Here is a 17,693-nt window from a genome sequence, read left to right on the forward strand (position 1 = left end):
TAGTTTCATATCTTTTATCTAAATATACATAATTAAATAGTGAAACTAGCAAAGCAGTAACTGCTTAATACTAGTTAGTCAGCATTGGTACTGTTGCATTTCAGCCTTATATTCATGCTGAAGTTATATGGGATTGAGAAATTATAGGTGGCTCTGTGTTACTAATCTAACAGTGTTATTTATCGCTTAAGGTGATCTCGGTACCATTTTTTTCATCGCACCACCCGCAACCTGATCACGGTTCATTAGTGCTTTCCCAAATAACACAATCATCCAGCTCTAGAAATATCTGTACTCAGCCCTATTTCTTGAAGCGCAAGACATGTTCTTTTTTAAACGTTATTGAAAAAGACTTGAGTGATACCGATATGCGATAGGCAGCGGCTTGACTTTGTCGCTGGCATTGCTGAAGTCCATGGGCGACGGTAACCACGCACTATGAGGTGAGCCGTATGCACGTATGCCTAGAAGGGCAATAAAAAAAAAACCCGCCATGTCGTGTGAAGATTGCAACCACTTATCGTTAGGGTTTGTAGGTTTGTCATCATTAAATTGATAAAATGGCGGTAACTAACCGCTATAGGTGGAAAAATCCGGTCATCTATGAGCAATTGTTACCTGGGCTTTAGTTGGATGTGGTCCGCCCTGAAACTCGACTGTCCCGTAAGCGTCCGTAGGGCCGGCTTGCGTGTGCCGGGCTGGTACCCACGCCTCTCCAGGGTTAGCGGTGACGATGTTGGCGCCATGAGCTGTTCTGCTAAGGCCGCACCAGCACCTGGGGAAGACGAGATGCATCATTTTCTGGTGTAAACGCAAATTTCAGTGCTACAGACGTGTGTTTTAACCACACTTTTAAGCTTGGCTGAAGTGCTGTTAAAAATACATATTAGTGTTAAAGTAAACAAATTGTACAATCACGTATTTTCGGTCCGATTGTGCCCATTTTAATTAGGGTTTACTACTTCTTTCTTTTTCTCTTTCTTCTCTTCTTCTTTCACAATTAATGTGTCCTCTAGCGCAAGTGAACACAAAGAGCATATTTATAGGTATAGTCATGACACCTAAAAGTGCTTTCTAGATTATAAACTAAACAGAGATTTTGTAAAACCCTCTAATGCCTCGAATATTTTCAATTGAAATATGGAATTTTTCTTTTTTATGCGTGAACATAGAAATCCATCATTCGCGTCACGGAAACTTCTTCGACGAAAAAACTAAACTGTGACAGCAAAATTTTTTGACAGAACAAGCAAAATTAAATGTCTACATTGACTCTTTTTAGTTTTTTCTTTCCGAGAATTTTTGGAAGTAATTTTCTTTTTATTTACTGATATTTGAATTTCAAACATTGCAAAATTATTAGTTACATTTTAAAAAGAATGGGAATGGGCGACGAGAGTAACAAAGAGGCTGAACCCAACACCAGTAAAAAGGACAGCCAAAATGAGAACTCGGATCACGACACGCGCGAAAAAAATCCCAACGATCCAGGCTCTGAATGCTCGTGGTCTTTGACTTCATATTCCGGAGTCAGCGGGCTCGATATGGCCCGCGTACGGGCTGACGTACCGAAGCCAATAGGAAAAAAAGAAATGAAGACAGTAGATCGGAAGAGCCGGAGAAGATCACGGCCGGAGAAGCATCGTCACGGCAAAGTGAATAAGAGAAAGCGTTCCGAGACGAGACGTCAGCTGGTGCATAGAGTTCAAAAGCGAAGGCCAAAGGTGACCAGGAAGAGGGACCTGTCTGTCTCGACCATTTTCACGAGATTGTCGCCGGGAAGCCGAAGGTCAAGGAGCCCTGGCTGCAAGTTTTGTGGACATCGTTGTTGCCTCAGAAGGTAGTCCCGTGTGAAATGTTTCATTAAAGAGTTTAATTGTTAACTTTGTTTTATTTTGATGTAGTACTACTCCCGCCCCATTCTTGAGCCTTAGCTGCTATTCCAGTTAGGTTTGAATTTGGTTGCATTTTTATCAGATACAATAAGAAAAAGAAAAGGGTGAGGTTTAAAAAAGAAGTAAAGAAGAGGATTACCAAGAAAGGAAAGAGAAACCGTGTTTCCGGTAGGCGTTTTTAACTATTTTACGTTAGGATCTACGCCACACGTGTTATTAGGAGATCACTGCAGCCTAGCCGTCTCTACTAAGTTCATCCTACCATGTTTTTACACTGCGTTGAAGCCCGTTCTATCATTAAAACCGAAATCTATTATCCACCTTGTGGAGAGGGCCATATGCTCGTCTGCCTATAAGGGCAATAAAAAAAACCTGTGGAACCTTGCAAATTGTCCTGTCGCTTGTAATTGAGATGAAGGAGATGGAGAAGGAATTAGGAATATATTTATAACATGGTTAGGCGAATGACCTCACGGTCCGTCTGCCGGCTCACAGGACGCCCTGCCACCTGATAGCTAGTGCTTTCTAGTTTTATCTCATCCGAACCTTGCCTTTAGATGAAGGGACCAATTAACTCCAGTAGGACTTACATATTAAGCAAAGTGGTTCCTCTAGCATCTGTTTTAAGATATTTTCAGAGGGAATACAGGCCGGATCTAGATATGAGATGCTATCACCGTTGTTCGTTAAATACAGCGGCATTCCTTCAAGACTTCCGAATGCAGAATGTTCTAGAAATTTTACTGAGGTAATTTGTGAAAGTATTTTGTGCCCACATACCTACAAGATGCTCCACGCATCAGTAGAATAAAATATTGTACTATGGGATGTATAATAAAACTAGCGACCCGCCCTCGCTTCGCTTCGGAAACATTAAAACACACATGAAACCAAAAAAATAAAATTTAAAAATTTTTAAAAAAAGTAGCCTATGTTCATCGGGACAATGTCGGCTTCTAATGGAAAAAGAATTTTTCAAATCGGTCCAGTAGTTTCGGAGCCTATTCGAAACAAACAAACAAACAAATCTTTCCTCTTTATAATATTATTATATTATATAATATTATAAGTATAAGTATAAGTATAGACTATCTTTTGCCCGCGACTTCGTCCGCGTGGAATAGTTCACAAATAATGCTTTATTTTAGAACAAATTTGGTCAGCATAAAAAACGTTATAGTGAGCCAACCATAGTATAGACATATGCTGTCGCGGACTTTTTTTTTAGATCTTTTAAAGGGGAACAATTCTGTCATACATTATTTTAGCGAAACTTTAATCGTTTCTGCAGCGCACGCGGCGGAAGCTCTCGAAAGGGAAAAAAAACCCGATTTTGAAACATTCTTTATTGGTGTTCCGCTTGTATTGATCTTAGCGTGATGTTATATAGCCTATAGCCTTCCTCGATAAATCTGCTATCTAACACTGAAAGAATTATTCAAATCGGACCAGTAGTTCCTGAGATTAGCGCGTTCAAACAAATAAACTCTTCAGCTTTATAATAGAAGTATAGATGAAAAAATGTTTGCTTTAAGACTGCGTATAAAATTATTTTGCAATTTCATCCTTCGTTTTGGCGCGTTCCGCATTATTGGATTTACAAAATAGAAACGAAGAAAGTGTATAGACGTGAGGGAATCTTAATAAAGCATTTTATTTTGTAAATTAAATATTTCATGTTTAGAAAGTATGCGATGCAAATCGATATTCAGTTTTAGAGATCATTCGGTATTTCGCGCGGTTGTTAGCTTTGCATTAATACAGGGTGGCCCATAAGTCCTTTGATATGAAAAAAAATTATTAAAATAAAACTAATTACATTATGAATTAAATTTTTATTTACATAAAAAGCTTAAAAAACGGGAATTATTTTTTGAAAATAACATCTCCTAAATGTAATCCGTTGCGATCACGGCACTCTTGCAAACGACGTCTAAAATTGTCGATGACTGCGCGGCACGTCACTGCTGAAATGCTTGTCATTTCTCTGCGGATGTTTTCTTTTAGGGCCTCAATTGACCGCGGATTTGTGTCGTATACTTTAGCCTTAAGGTAGCCCCACAAAAAAAAATCCATCGGGGTCAGATCTGGACTACGTGGAGGCCAGGAAATGTCTCCTCTCTTACAGATAACTTTGCCAGGAAAAAGTTGACGGATAACGGGCATAGCAGTGTTAGAGGTGTGAGAAGTGGCCCCATCCTGTTGAAACCACGTCCTGGCATTAAAGCCTGAAAAGTTTTGCAATTCTGGTATGAAAAACTCTTCGATCATAGCCACATATCGCTTACGAGTTGACTGTGTCGGATTTTCGCGAATAGACTGTGTCACTGTGTCTATGTTTTGTTCCGTACGTGACGTCCTTGGGCGACCCAACCGCGGTTTATCTAACGTCGAACCGGTCTCCTCGAACTTAGCAACCCAGTTCTTAATCGTTTGAAGAGTTGGAGTGTCGTCAAAGTTGTGTAAACCTTTGTGTTCTCGAAATTTACGCCGCGCAACGGTTGCCGAATTGTCGTTTTTATAAAACTCGCGCACACAAAACGCACGGTCCGCTCCGGTAAAACGCTCCATCGCGACTAAATTCCCAGAAACCGAAGTTACTCCCCACGCTTCCCCTGCACCGCTCACGCGCGCCCTGTTCGTTTTATTCAAATTTTACTTTTCAAAGGACTTATGGGCCACCCTGTATTATGAATATTCTGCCCATGGCGATTTACGTTACGACTACCTTGTTATCTATTACTGTCTTTATAGCCAGATATTTGACCTAAATTTTAAACGTACTTAATTATAGAATTTAAAAAAATAAAATATTCATTGAAAATCGAGTTGGTATTTTTTTGTCTGAATAAAAATACAAACAAACAGATAGTTAATTATAATTAAATTATAAAAATAAAGTCCTGTTTTTGTTTAGACGATTTAGTGTACATACTAGTGAATCCCGTTTTTTTTTTTTTTTTTTTTTTATTGCCTTTGTAGGCAGACGGGCATACGGCCCACCTGATGGTGAGTGGTTACCGTCGCCCATGGACTTCAGCAATGCCAGGGGCAGAGCCAAGCCGCTGCCTACCACGCTATGTTATGACTATTGCGAAATATATGAAGAACATAACCGATACTGATAGGCATGTGAGGCCATTCGGATAGATACTATCGTCCTGCCGATATATACCGCGAAGCAGTCATACATTTGAAAATTAAGACGGTATTTATAAAAATTCAAATAAAATTTCGATTTCAATTCTCAATGTGGGTCTCAGTGTGGGTGGATGATGTCCAAGAGCTCTAGCGGCCTATGCGCTTCTTTGCCGATTAAAATTAAAAGCTATGAGAACGGCAATTGAAATTTTACCTTTGTTTATCAATAGATATCTCCGCAAATGATATTTGATAGTTTGGAGAGATTGACGAAATGGAAACACGCGGTCGTCACAGTCTCCATACTAAAATATATGGCTGTAAGTACTCATCAGATTATATATAGTATATATTGGAATCATATTTGTTTGGAACATTAGGCTTGGAAACCACAAACACCGGTCACCGTCCTCGTCGAACCCGTCGCTCGCGACGAAGGGCTCGACGAGCGAATTAACCCATAGACACAGCCCACTGAGTTTCTCGCCGGATCTTCTCAGTGGGTCGCGTTTCCGATCCGGTGGTAGATTCTGCGAAGCACTACTCTCGCTAGGGTCAGTGTTAGCAACACTCCGGTTTGAGCCCCGTGAGCTCACCTACACACCTACCTAGAAGCTGAAATAGCCTCTCAAGGCTATCAGCATAGGTAGGGAAAAAAAAGGGCTTGGAATCATATCATATCGGGTAGACTTGGCGATTCCAGTCACGATAACATTATAAACTCGCATAAATCGATTTATTCATCTATATTATTTATAATAGTTGTTCAATTATGATTATAAAAACATCATTGTAAATGTTATGAATTATAGAATACAATAAATTGTAAAAAAAATATATTTTCTGTGCGTGTGTATGTGACTAAATTCATCCTAACCGACACGACTTTTTTGAGTGTGTTCGAGAATGATTTAGATATAATTCGGTATTGTTTTTTTTTTAAGCTGTTGCATAACTTTTATAGCGGGCTTTGAGCGCGGCGACCGAATCAAGAAATTCCGTAACGAAAATAATACCTAAAACCCCCACTAAGCCTACCATGTAGCTCGCGTTCAACACATTCACACGTTGCGCTTGTGTAGTGTTTGTGAATAAGCGTGCCGCGTGATGTCGCACTGCATGCGCATCATGAAAAGTCTGCCCATCTCTCTCTCACGCGGTCTAGCTTATGAGTGTGAAAGGGACAGTTAATGTTTTGCTTTTGTTAATGTTTATAAATATAGTGTGGTCTTATTTTATTATTGTTTTAACATTAAATTATTATTGTCTAATTATAATTGCATAAGTTGATAAAAAATGATATGCAATAGCTTTACCGCGGCATTCCCCGAGTGCCACACGTAATTTTTTTTATTAAGTGTTAATCATAACAGTCAAGATTGTTACAATTTATCCAAAAAGTTTTTAAATTTCGGTTTTAAGACGCGTGTACAGGCTAACGTCTGCAATTGAATGCATCTACACAGATCATAGTGACTCGTATAATGTCTATTAAAACGTCTAAATTTAGCCCACTGAGTTTCTCGCCGGATCTTCTGTGGGTCGCGATTCCGATCCGGTGGTAGATTCTGCGAAGCACAACTCTTGCTAGGGCTAGTGTTAGCAAATTCTCTTAGGTTGAATACGTGAGCTCACCACACGTCCGGGCGTAACTGAAATAGCCTCTTAAACTACCAGCTACAAGGTAGGGAGAGAAAAAATGAATAAAACACGAAGGATATTTATAGATATGTATATATATGTAATATGGCTGCAAACTCTGAAATAAATAAATAAATAGAGGATGAGAGAGAGAGAGAGTATTCTTTATTGTATACCAAAACCTAAATAAGCAATGCGATACATTAAACACAAAAAAATTACAATTGGCAGTCTTATCGCTTTACGAGTGTACCAATCCAGTATATACATACACATATACATACATATATATGCATATAGACATACATATACATACACATACATATGTGTATTTAGAATATAAACACAAAATGTTACTTTTTTTTTGCAATAAACGCTCAAAATCAAAAGTCCCCGCGTTTTTCATGACAACTCGAAGCACATTGTAATTTCTAAGTCGCTGTAAAGGCAATCCAAAAAGTGATTCGCAACACGAAGATTCAATTGGTAACAGCAAAACAAAGAACAGTCAACGTAAACTTAGCCAGAACGTAACTTTAGTTCGTTTGTAGTTAAAATTATTTAAAGTGCTTTCGACTCCGTGTTCCGTAATGCAATTTCATTTCAGTTATCAAATTTTAATGTAATTTTACACGAGCAAATGTTTTAGAAGTTAAATTATATTAATAATGTTAGTATAATACGTGAAGCAAAAACATTGTATCCCTTTTTACGAAAATCGCGCGGACGGAGGAGTATGAAATTTCTCACACTCATAGACAGTATAGAGAAGAAGTGCAGAATGCTAAATTTTTTTAAAATGATGCGTAAAAAATACATGAAATCAATAAAAAAACAATTACACACACTACCATCTATTTGACACATACGCATGCATACTATTTTTGATTTATATTGTCAAACTTTTCTTATTGCTTATAATCTGTGGTTAAATTGAGAATAGATTAATATTGTTTGCCTTTTAATATTATTTGTCTATAATGTAGTTTTGGCGGAATCTGTGATTATAGAAGAATAATAAGTCTTTGGCAATAGAATCATAATAATGTTCAAAATTATACATAATTTCAAATAATTATAGTCGAATTTCGACTACCAGGGGACCTCTAGTTAATGTTAGTACAGGAGAAAACTGTCCATGAAAGCGTGAGTTATTTCTGTAGCAATTGATTTTATCGAGTCATAGCGGTTTCCTAGTTTTTTTTTTAATAGGAAAGAAAACCTAGAGAAATTCAATAATCGTCAATCCAACATAAATTAATCCCAGAGTCTTATTAACTTTGTGATTTATGCTGAGTCAACGTTGACATTCGAGATAAATTGGCACCGTCCTGCAACATTGAGATTAATGGTCGCACAGATTCAGAGGAGGTGAGCTTCGTGATTCTGACGGAAAATCGGTTTAAATTGCTATTATTTTACATTTCGACAGCAATTTGTAACATACGAAGACAATCTAGTTTGCAGATCTTTTATATCATACTATACTAACTATATTAGTACATTACATATATGATTTAGTATATAACGGCTAGGATCCAGTTAATATCCCGTTATGATCCGGCCTTGGAGCTCCCCTCCACGGTTTTTCCCGAGCGCTATGGCATATCCTTCTTCAAACGAGGCTTGTGGAGAGTACTTATTGGTAGGCAGCGGCTTGGCTCTGCCCCTGGCATTGATAAAGTCGATGGGCGACGGTAACCACTTACCATCAGGTGGGCCGTATGCTTGTCTGCCTACACGGGCAATAAATAGTACCTACATTGTGCGTGTTTGCCACCCGAGCCCCCACTCATAAAAAAAATCAATTTAACTGTTTTTAATTTTTTAAATAAACTACTACTAATTGAATAAGAACTGTCCGATGAACTCAACTTTGTTTAATACTTCACTATTAAATTTTATTGCGTTTTGTTTATTTCACTTTTACACTAAACACAATATTGCAAATTACTCGAGCACAACAATGGCGGAGAATTTTAGCTGCGTGAGAGCAGACGTAGACACTAACGCGCATGCGCACTTGTCAGTACCCAGGGGTGAAAAGTTAGACTTTCTTCCCTGTACAGCGGGACGAAAACCGAACTTTCGGCATCGGTAGGAGAAAAAACGAAAATTATAGGGGTATTTCTTTCTGCACAGCACAATTATCCTGTGAACCGTGATATGGGACAGCTATTGAAGGAATTAAAGGAAAAATTGAGGGTCGCCGCTCTTGCTGGTAAACTATCGATTTGAGTTGAACATTTAAGTTTGAGGTTCCATTACCTATTTGAGGTTTAGAGTCCACACGTATATAGACAAACATAGACACGAAGGGTTAATTTATGCGTTGTTAGTCTGTTAATAGCAGCGGAAGTCAGTGGACCTCACCTGAAATATCAAGTTCACTTCATAGTGTACCTATGGACCCTGATAACTGCTCGGTTTGCTCATCTAGGCTTATGACAAAAAGGATGGAGTCAAAGTTGAAGTCGTCGGGGTTCTAAAGAATAAGATACCCGATGCACTCTTATCCGATTGTGTGAATAGAAATAAGATTGTGGTCTTTTGTGCACCCATTACTGAAAACCATACGATATGAAAGATAGAAACTTATCGAGCCCACTCCTGATAATAGGATAGGGTAACGAAGACGGTAATAGTTATCATTTAGATCCCATTGATATTCCCCTGTCTATTTCTGCCGTGAAGCAATAATACGTTTCGGTTTGAAGAAGGGTGGGGCAGCCGTTGTAACTATACTGAGATCTTAGAACTTATATCTCAAGTTGGGTGGCGCACTTACGCTGTAGATGTCTATGGGCTCCAGTAACCACTTAACACCAGGTGGGCTGTGAGCTCGTCCAACTATTCCAAGCAATAAAAAAAAGGCTCCACTAATCGCACAATTCGGGATCATTCAAACCATTTCTCAACGTAAGGCAAATAACGAAAGTACCAATAATACAAGCTTGTAAAAATTGATATAAAGTCGATTGGCTACGTGATTGGCGCCTGAATGAACCGACTTCTACGTCAGTTCTCCCTAGTATATAGATCCCTTCCTAATACAGTTGATCGTAAAAATACGTAATATGTATCTATTTATTATTTATATTCCAGGAGCATTTTATGGTGTACAAACAACTAGTTTTGTCAATATTAAATTATTTGTAGTATACTCAAAATAACGTAAAAATATTTTGCTTTTAGAATGAATCTAACGTTTGCTTCAAGATTCATGTCTGCTGTCGAGAGTTTTTCATTTAATTTTTTTTTTTTTTATTTATTACTTAAACGTGTTGAAGATCCTTTTAAGTAATAAATTAAAAAAAAAAAAAAACTTCAGTGGTGTCAAGGGACACCCGGATGGAACGAAGTTCCTTTCGATTAATTAGTGAAGGAATTGTAATTTTTTTTCAAAGTTATAATAATAAATTACGGCATTACGAAGAAGAAAAAAACAATACTATGAACTAAATTACTATTGTTGAAACGCTATCTCGAGAAACTGTACTCATTACGCGGACCAATCGGATACGAGCAATGTCACGCGATAAGCGCCTACACGTTGATTGGTCAGAATGACGGATCTAAAAAGTGTCGTGACAACTTTTCGTAAGAATTTTTTCCGTCTAGCCCCCTTTCGCAACGCGCGATAAGGAACTTCGTTCCAAAAAATTTTGATTACAGGTATTGTCAGTTTAATAGGAATCGATTGTTGGTGTCTCAATAGCGAACTTGAAGATACGAAGTTGACACAGAATCATGTTTCGTTGTTTTGGAAAATCTACATGGACACAATGAAACCGTTTTCCAACAAGAGGAGTAAGGTTTTTTTTCATACAAACGAGGCTTGGGTTTCGTATTTCTTTAACACGTTGACTCCCGTGTAAGTCATCAGTGGCCTACGCGGCGCTCTGATGTAACTATGTAGATTTCTCTCTTCGATCTTCTAACTAAAGAGCCGGAATATCTACTAGGCTCCGGGAAAGACGAATCCGCAGATACTGAGAATGAATCTATTTCTAAAAGACCGAATAAAAAACTAAAACATAACATTGGCAAACAAAAGAAAACAAAGTCAGGCAATCCAGGCACTTTTTTTTTCGACTTCGACATAATTACATCAGTGCGCCGCGTAGGGCACCGGTGACCTACACGGCAGTCCACGGGTTAAAAACAACAGAAAATAACTAGCTTCCACGATTTTCTGCTGTATTATTGATACTAGACATATTAGTACCAAACTAAGACACTTTCTTCTTGTCCTTATCTCTTATTATGTGGGTTTGGCGCACCGTGTCTTCTTAGTATGATGCATAGAGATTTGGCAAGAGTTCTACGACCGGCAGCCTGCCTGAGGTCAATTATCCTTAGGTTATATTGGTCGAGAGGTGAAAACCTATTTGGTTTAAGCCACTTTTTTTTTCTCCCTTCCTATTCTCTAGTAGCCTATGAGGCTATCCCAGCTATGCCCAGACGGGTTAATGAGCTCACGGGCTCAACCTGAGAGAATTTGCTAACACTAACTCCAGCAAGAGTAGTGCTTCGCAGAATCTCCCATCAGATCGGAATTGCGACCAACCGAGAAGACCCGGCGAGAAACTCAGTGGGCTGTGTCTATGGGTTAGTTCGCCCGTCGAACTCGACGAGTTCGACAAGGATTTAAGCGGCATTTTTACAACTTTACATGAGAGCCATTTAAAGTTTAAAATTTGGAAAAAATATCATAACAAAAAAAAACTTCTTCAGCTATTTCATTGGATTAAACTTAATTGAAGTTCATTATGTGAAATTATAGAATTGTTGATATAAATTGTTTAATACCAAATAAAACGAACCTTTAATTGCAATGATAAATGTCGCATATTAACCGAAATGTCGCTTCAACCAATTAACATTTCACCTCTCGATAAGATATTCGTTTTCCGCCTACAGTTTTGCTCGTATCGATAATACTATTACTGATTTTTGGTAAATCATCTTGTGACTTCATAGGATATAGTTGTGGTAAAGTTTGACCATGAGATAATAAAATATATATATATATTAATACGTGAAGCAAAAACTTTGTATCCCTTTTCACGAAAATTGCGCGTACGGAGGAGTATAAAATTTTCCACACTTATAGAGAATATAGAGAAGAAGTGCACAATGCTAATATTTTTTTAAAATAATGCTTAAAAGATACATTAAATCAATAAAGAAAACATTACACACACTACATACCATGTATTTGACGCACACACGCATGCATACTATTTATTGTCAAACTTTTGTTCTTGGCGTCTGTTGTCAAATTGAGAATAGATTAAATATTGTTTGTCTTTGTTAATATTTTTTATAGTGTAGTCTTGGCGAAATTTGTGACTATAGAAGTATAAAACACAATCATAATAGTGTACAAACTTACAATTCCAATTAATTATAGACGAATTTCGACTACTACGGTACCTCTAGTTCATTCAAAAACGTCAGTTGTACTTCGAAGCGTTCAAACAGTTAAGCTTTTGTTGTGTTTTCGTTGAAGCTTCAGTGGACTAAAACTAATGTTTACTTACAAAGCTACAAGCTATTTTTGAGAAGTTGTTATCTATAATATGTAAATTTTAAACTGCATTAATATCTGTTTCAGGTGACGTATGAGAAATATATATTTTTTTGTGAAAATAATTTTCACCCATCTCCCTATACATTATAATAGAAAAATCGAGACCTCGTGTTTGTGATATTAAGTTGCTGAATAATACTAAAATAAATAAAAGGTGTGTTTGTATTTATAACACTTTATGCTTTAATTTATTATCATACTGAGACGATATTTAAAAGTTTTTAACACAGTTACCAGATCTGTTTCCAACAAGTACTCTACTTTTTTACTGGTGGTAGGACCTCTTGTGAGTCCGCACGGGTAGGTACCACCACCCTGCTTATTTCTGTCGCTGAAGCAGCAATGCGCTTCGGTTTGAAGGGTGGGGCAGCTGTCGTAACTATACTTGAGACCTTAGAACATATATCTCAAGGTGGGTGGCGCATTTACGTCGTGGATGTCTATGGGCTTCAGTAACCACTTAACACCAGGTGGACTGTGAGCTCGTCCACCCATCTAAGCAATAAAAAAAACCTATTTCCATGATACAATGACACGTTCCATTCAATGAAGGGACAGCAGTGATACTGGATGGTGGCAGTATTTACTGGTGGTAACATCTTGTGAGTCTACGCGGGTAGGTGACAAATTGTACATGAAACATTGAATTCACAAAATAAAATGCTTTATGCGGTGTCTTAAAATAAAAATTTTTTTTATACATAGTTCATTTTTTTATTTTTCTTATATGTGGTTAGGTACGACCACTCCGCGCATTTCTGCCGTGAAGCAGTAGTAATGCGTTTCGGTTTGAAGGGAGGGGTAACCGTTGTACTGTTAAAAGTTAGACCTTAGAACTCGTGTCTCGAGGTGGGTGGTGGCATTTACGACAATGCACGTTCATCCATATAAGCAATAAATAAAAAGTTGAACACATATGACACGACCTGGGTGATGACCTTGTCTAATCACATTAAGCAATAAAACAACCAAACCGCACAAATTCACTATCACCAGCAAAAGTTCTATCAGTTGTCAGGCCACAGACAAATCTTGAGTAAGCAACTTGAAAATCTACAAAATCCAATAAAATAAATGTAACGGACGTGACGTCAGCTGTCATGCCCTGCCGCCAGCCAAGCCGCCAAGCCATATTAACACGCCCCCTTCCGCCACAGCCAACGCCACCGCCGCCAGCCAAAGCCAACGAAGGGGGGATAGTGTTAATAAAACAAGCCGTGCCAGCCATTTCTACCTGCTTTCTGCATTTTCGCACAAATAAAAGAACTTGTCGTTACGCTGCTGGTTTTTATTGTCACATCATTTGCAACAATCAGAAGTGGCATAAAGAAATGAAACAACGTCATATACACGCTCAGATCTCTCGGTCTTCTGACAAGTTTGAAGAAGATGAAGCTCCTATTCCACTGGCGAGGAAGGTGTTGAAAAATTGCTTCAGAAGGAGGTCCACAAGGCGATACTTGAGCTACAGGATGAAGAACCTGGAACAATCAAATCAAAGGGACTTCGACGTCGTCGGACCAAGAGCGCCTGCCGCCCTGTCCTTCCATAATTCTGGTTCACGTGGAGGGAAACTAAAAGAGCAGCAACGTGGTTACTCCACTGCGGCACTACGAGATTCACGGCTACGAGCTTCCTTCTCCCTGCCTGCGACGCTGCTGCGCGGCGAAGACAGCTACGTCAAAGTCATCAACATGAGCTCGGAGACCATCATGTGGCCGCCGGGCGAGGTCCTGCCGAGGGCCAACAGCTGCGAGGAGCCACAGCCAAACAGCCAGGTGTGTTGCATTTCTACTTGCCCTAGCCATGCCATTACAAATATTTCGAGATTTGAGGGTAGAAATAAATAAAAATTAAAAGGAGCCATTGAATAACAAGGGTCATTCAGATTTAAAAAATACAGTATAAGCATTGCTTTGCTACGAATACACATGATTTAGGTATTGCCAATTTAGTCCAAATGCAAATTAAGCTTACTAGTGATCAGCCCGTGTATCGCCACCTTTACTTTCTCATAATGAACAAACGATAGTTAAATCTAAAGCTAATTAACTTTTAGATGCCGGCATTATAAAATAATCTCAAGCTAGTCATGCTTCACCAGTGGTCTTATTAAGAAACAGAACGGCGACAGTAGGCTATGCGTTGATTATCGTGCGTTAAACGCTATGGTAAAATATAAAAGTATCCACCGAACAGTACTTCACGAGTTTAGATTTAGACCAGGGCTACCATAAATTAAGCATTGTGCCAGACACACAACTGCTTTCATTACGCCGCAAGGTCATTATTTCGAGTACAGTAGAACTCCTTTTGGTTTAGCATATGTGCCATCTGTATTCATGCGTTTCTTCTTTTTGTCCACATTATTCTTCAAGATGGGGTGGTTAAATGCGTTTAATTAATAAAATAATTGAGTCTGTGGGTAGAAAAGAAATTGAGTAAAAATAAATGTAGGTCAAATCGAGATACTAGCAATTTTAAACGATTTACCTCTACCCTCGGTTGATATAAAATCAGGTTCAATAGTTATTGAGAAAGTACTTGGGAAATTTTATGGTGGAGACTTCAAATTAAATATGAGTAAATGCTCATTCTTGGAGAAACAAGTCACTTGTTTAGGTCATAAAATATCTTCAGACGGTATACAGCCGGGTGCAACAAAAATTGACGGCCGTTTCGCAGTTTCCTGTGCCAAATAATGCTCATAGTGTGCGACAGTTTATTGGTTATATGTTACTTGCGCGTCCATTAACTGTGTTAAGAAAAAAAAAAAAAGATAAATCATGGGTGTGGGGCCGTGAACATAACGCGAATTTCGAACAACTGAAAAACAGTTTATGTTCCAAACCTATGCTAGCTCTGTATAATCCTATGCTTCTTACAGAAATACAAACCGATGCGTGTAACTTAGGAATTTCTTGTATACTATTACAAAAACAAACTGACAACTCACTGCGGCCTGTTATGTATTTTAGCCGGGTTACTAGGAAGGAAGAGTGTGTATCATAGTTAAGAGCTCAAAACCTGGCGGTCGTACAATCGCTACGTAGGTTCCGTGTTTATGAAGTAGGTAAGCATGATATAGTAGAAACTGATTGTACTGTGGTTTGTGCTACGCTTACCAAACGCGGCATTATACCACGCATGGCGCGATGGTGAGTTTTGAAAGAAGATTATGACATTAGTGTTGAGTATAGACCTGGTGAACGTATGGAACATTTGTAGACGCGCTTAATAGGCATCCTGTTGACATGATGAACGTAAATTATCTTAAAGTTACTAATTGATTCTGTACTGTGCAATGTCAGGACGAAAAGCTTAGTTCGATTATAAAGCAATCTATACTAGCATTATAAAGCTGAAGAGTTTGTTTGAACGCGCTAATCTCAAGAACTGCTGGTCCGATTTGAAAAATTCTTTCAGTGTTAAATAACCCATTTATTGAAAGGTTATAGGCTATATAAAAGGTTATAGGCTATATAACGCTAAGACCGCTAAGACCATCATTGTGTCACGCTAAGGCCAATACAAGCGAAGTACCAGTAAATGTTTCAAAATCGGGTTATTTTCCCTTTTAAGAGCTTCCGGTGCCTGCGCTGCAGAAGCGGTTAAAGTTTCGCTAAAATAATGTGACAGAATTGTTCCCCTTTAAAAAAAAATGTCCGCGATAGCATATATCTATATGTTAAGGTTGGCTCACTATAACGTTTTTTTATGCTAACCAAATTTGTTCTAAAATAAAGCATTATTTGTGAACTATATTCCACGCGGACGAAGTCGCGCTGATGTTAAAGATAATTATGAACTAGTTCGAAATTTTTTTAAGGGAAATAGACTCGCAGTCCCTTCGGCTAAATGGAAAATTGTACAAATGCACTATGACGACATTTGTCACGTGGATCTAAATCATCGTTTAGCTTTGATTAAAAGCCAATATTGGTTTCTTAAAATGACACGCTTTATTAGGAAATACGTGGCAGCATGTCTTTATTGTACACATGAGAAGGATAACTATGTTAAAAAAAAGAAGACTGTCTATATCCGATCTCTAAACCATCTGATACTATGCGCATGGTACAAAAAGATAACATGATGCCCTTCTGTAGGACATCTAAAGGGCACCAACCAGTACATGATCGTAATGAAAGATGCGTTGTCTAAATTTGTGATAGCTGAACTAACGCGTACTGTAAATTCAATCGGGACCATTCGTGCATTGAAAAATATATTAATAGGGTTTGTCCAGATACCCGAATTACGTGGTGACAGACTACGGGAAAGCTTTTACGAGTAGGTACTTTAAAAAAAATATATCAGAAGATAAACAGTTTAGGCATACGTTAAACGGTATTGCTTGTCCGCGCGCTAATTGGCCAGGTTGAACAAACTAAACATATAATTTTATGTGTTGCGGGCAACTGATCCTAGTGAAACTTCAAATAATTTAAACTCCGTCATTTGAGGCACAAATAACACAATTAAAAGTAACAGCGGCTACAAGCCTTGTGATTTAATCTTTACGCGCTCTGGTAGGTCAATATGTGATGTTTTCTTGGTCGCGAACCAGAAACTGTTGACGCACGGCGTAAGATAGCTGCAGCTAGGATAAAACAAGCGAGTACAATAATGACACACAACATTAATATAAAAAAAGCTCATGTTTATAAGAAAAGGCATATTTGTATCGTAGAGACAGGCGCCAACTGGTTAGTAGCGCCGCTAGGATTAATACCAAATTAGACGATTTGTACTCAGGTCCGTATGTAGTAACTAAAGTAGTAGGTAACAATTGGTATCGAATTAGAAGTATATCTAAAAGGTTTACGAAGTTATAAAAACTTCACTGGCCTGGTATCAACAGATTCATTAAGGCCCTATAAAAGTATAACCCATGTGTCTGATAGCGCTAGTAGTTCCGATGAGCAGGTCGAAACTGAAGACCTTATTGATTTATTTGAGAACTAAATGTTTTTGTGTGTTCCCCATTGCGGGAGCAATTGTTGCAGGATGGCCGAATGTAACGGACGTGACGTCAGCTGTCATGCCCTGCCGCCAGCCAAGCCGCCAAGCCATATTAACACGCCCCCTTCCGCCACAGCCAACGCCACCGCCGCCAGCCAAAGCCAACGAAGGGGGGATAGTGTTAATAAAACAAGCCGTGCCAGCCATTTCTACCTGCTTTCTGCATTTTCGCACAAATAAAAGAACTTGTCGTTACGCTGCTGGTTTTTATTGTCACATCATTTGCAACATAAAGCAACAACGCCTCAGGGACCGAGACACAAATAATGTGGCTTCTTAAAGAAGCTCACACGAAGCACGGAGCGGAGCTTAAAGCTATAACGAGATTTATGTGGCTGCAAGATTTTAATTAACAACGAACTCATATTTTGTGGCGTTCGCCCGTAATTTGAACA

The 17,693-nt window shown here is 38.5% G+C and overlaps 3 protein-coding genes across 16 annotated transcripts in view; 2 read left to right on the forward strand and 1 right to left on the reverse strand.

The window, feature by feature from the left end:
* Positions 1-17,693, reverse strand: part of Trpm (transient receptor potential cation channel, subfamily M) — a 274,349-nt gene that overhangs the window by 100,371 nt on the left and 156,285 nt on the right. For all 14 annotated transcript variants that reach the window (XM_089735227.1, XM_089735235.1, XM_089735236.1 and 11 more), the window contains one exon: positions 619-775. In XM_089735227.1, coding sequence (XP_089591353.1) covers positions 619-775 — 157 coding nt within the window. The remainder of the gene's footprint in view (positions 1-618; positions 776-17,693) is intronic.
* LOC149500807 (uncharacterized) lies at positions 995-10,555 on the forward strand. The gene is made up of 6 exons (XM_089735480.1): positions 995-1,840; positions 1,978-2,063; positions 2,534-2,643; positions 5,267-5,356; positions 8,820-8,898; positions 10,353-10,555. Exons 1-6 carry the CDS (start codon positions 1,380-1,382, stop codon positions 10,553-10,555), a joined length of 1,029 nt encoding a protein of 342 aa, XP_089591606.1. The 5' UTR covers positions 995-1,379.
* On the forward strand, positions 13,347-17,493 carry LOC149500808 (uncharacterized). The gene is made up of 2 exons (XM_089735081.1): positions 13,347-14,051; positions 17,283-17,493. Exons 1-2 carry the CDS (start codon positions 13,374-13,376, stop codon positions 17,295-17,297), a joined length of 693 nt encoding a protein of 230 aa, XP_089591207.1. The 5' UTR covers positions 13,347-13,373; the 3' UTR covers positions 17,298-17,493.

The sequence above is a fragment of the Bombyx mandarina genome, chromosome 19, assembly GCF_030267445.1.
Source record: "Bombyx mandarina strain Sakado chromosome 19, ASM3026744v2".
NCBI lineage: Eukaryota > Metazoa > Arthropoda > Insecta > Lepidoptera > Bombycidae > Bombyx > Bombyx mandarina.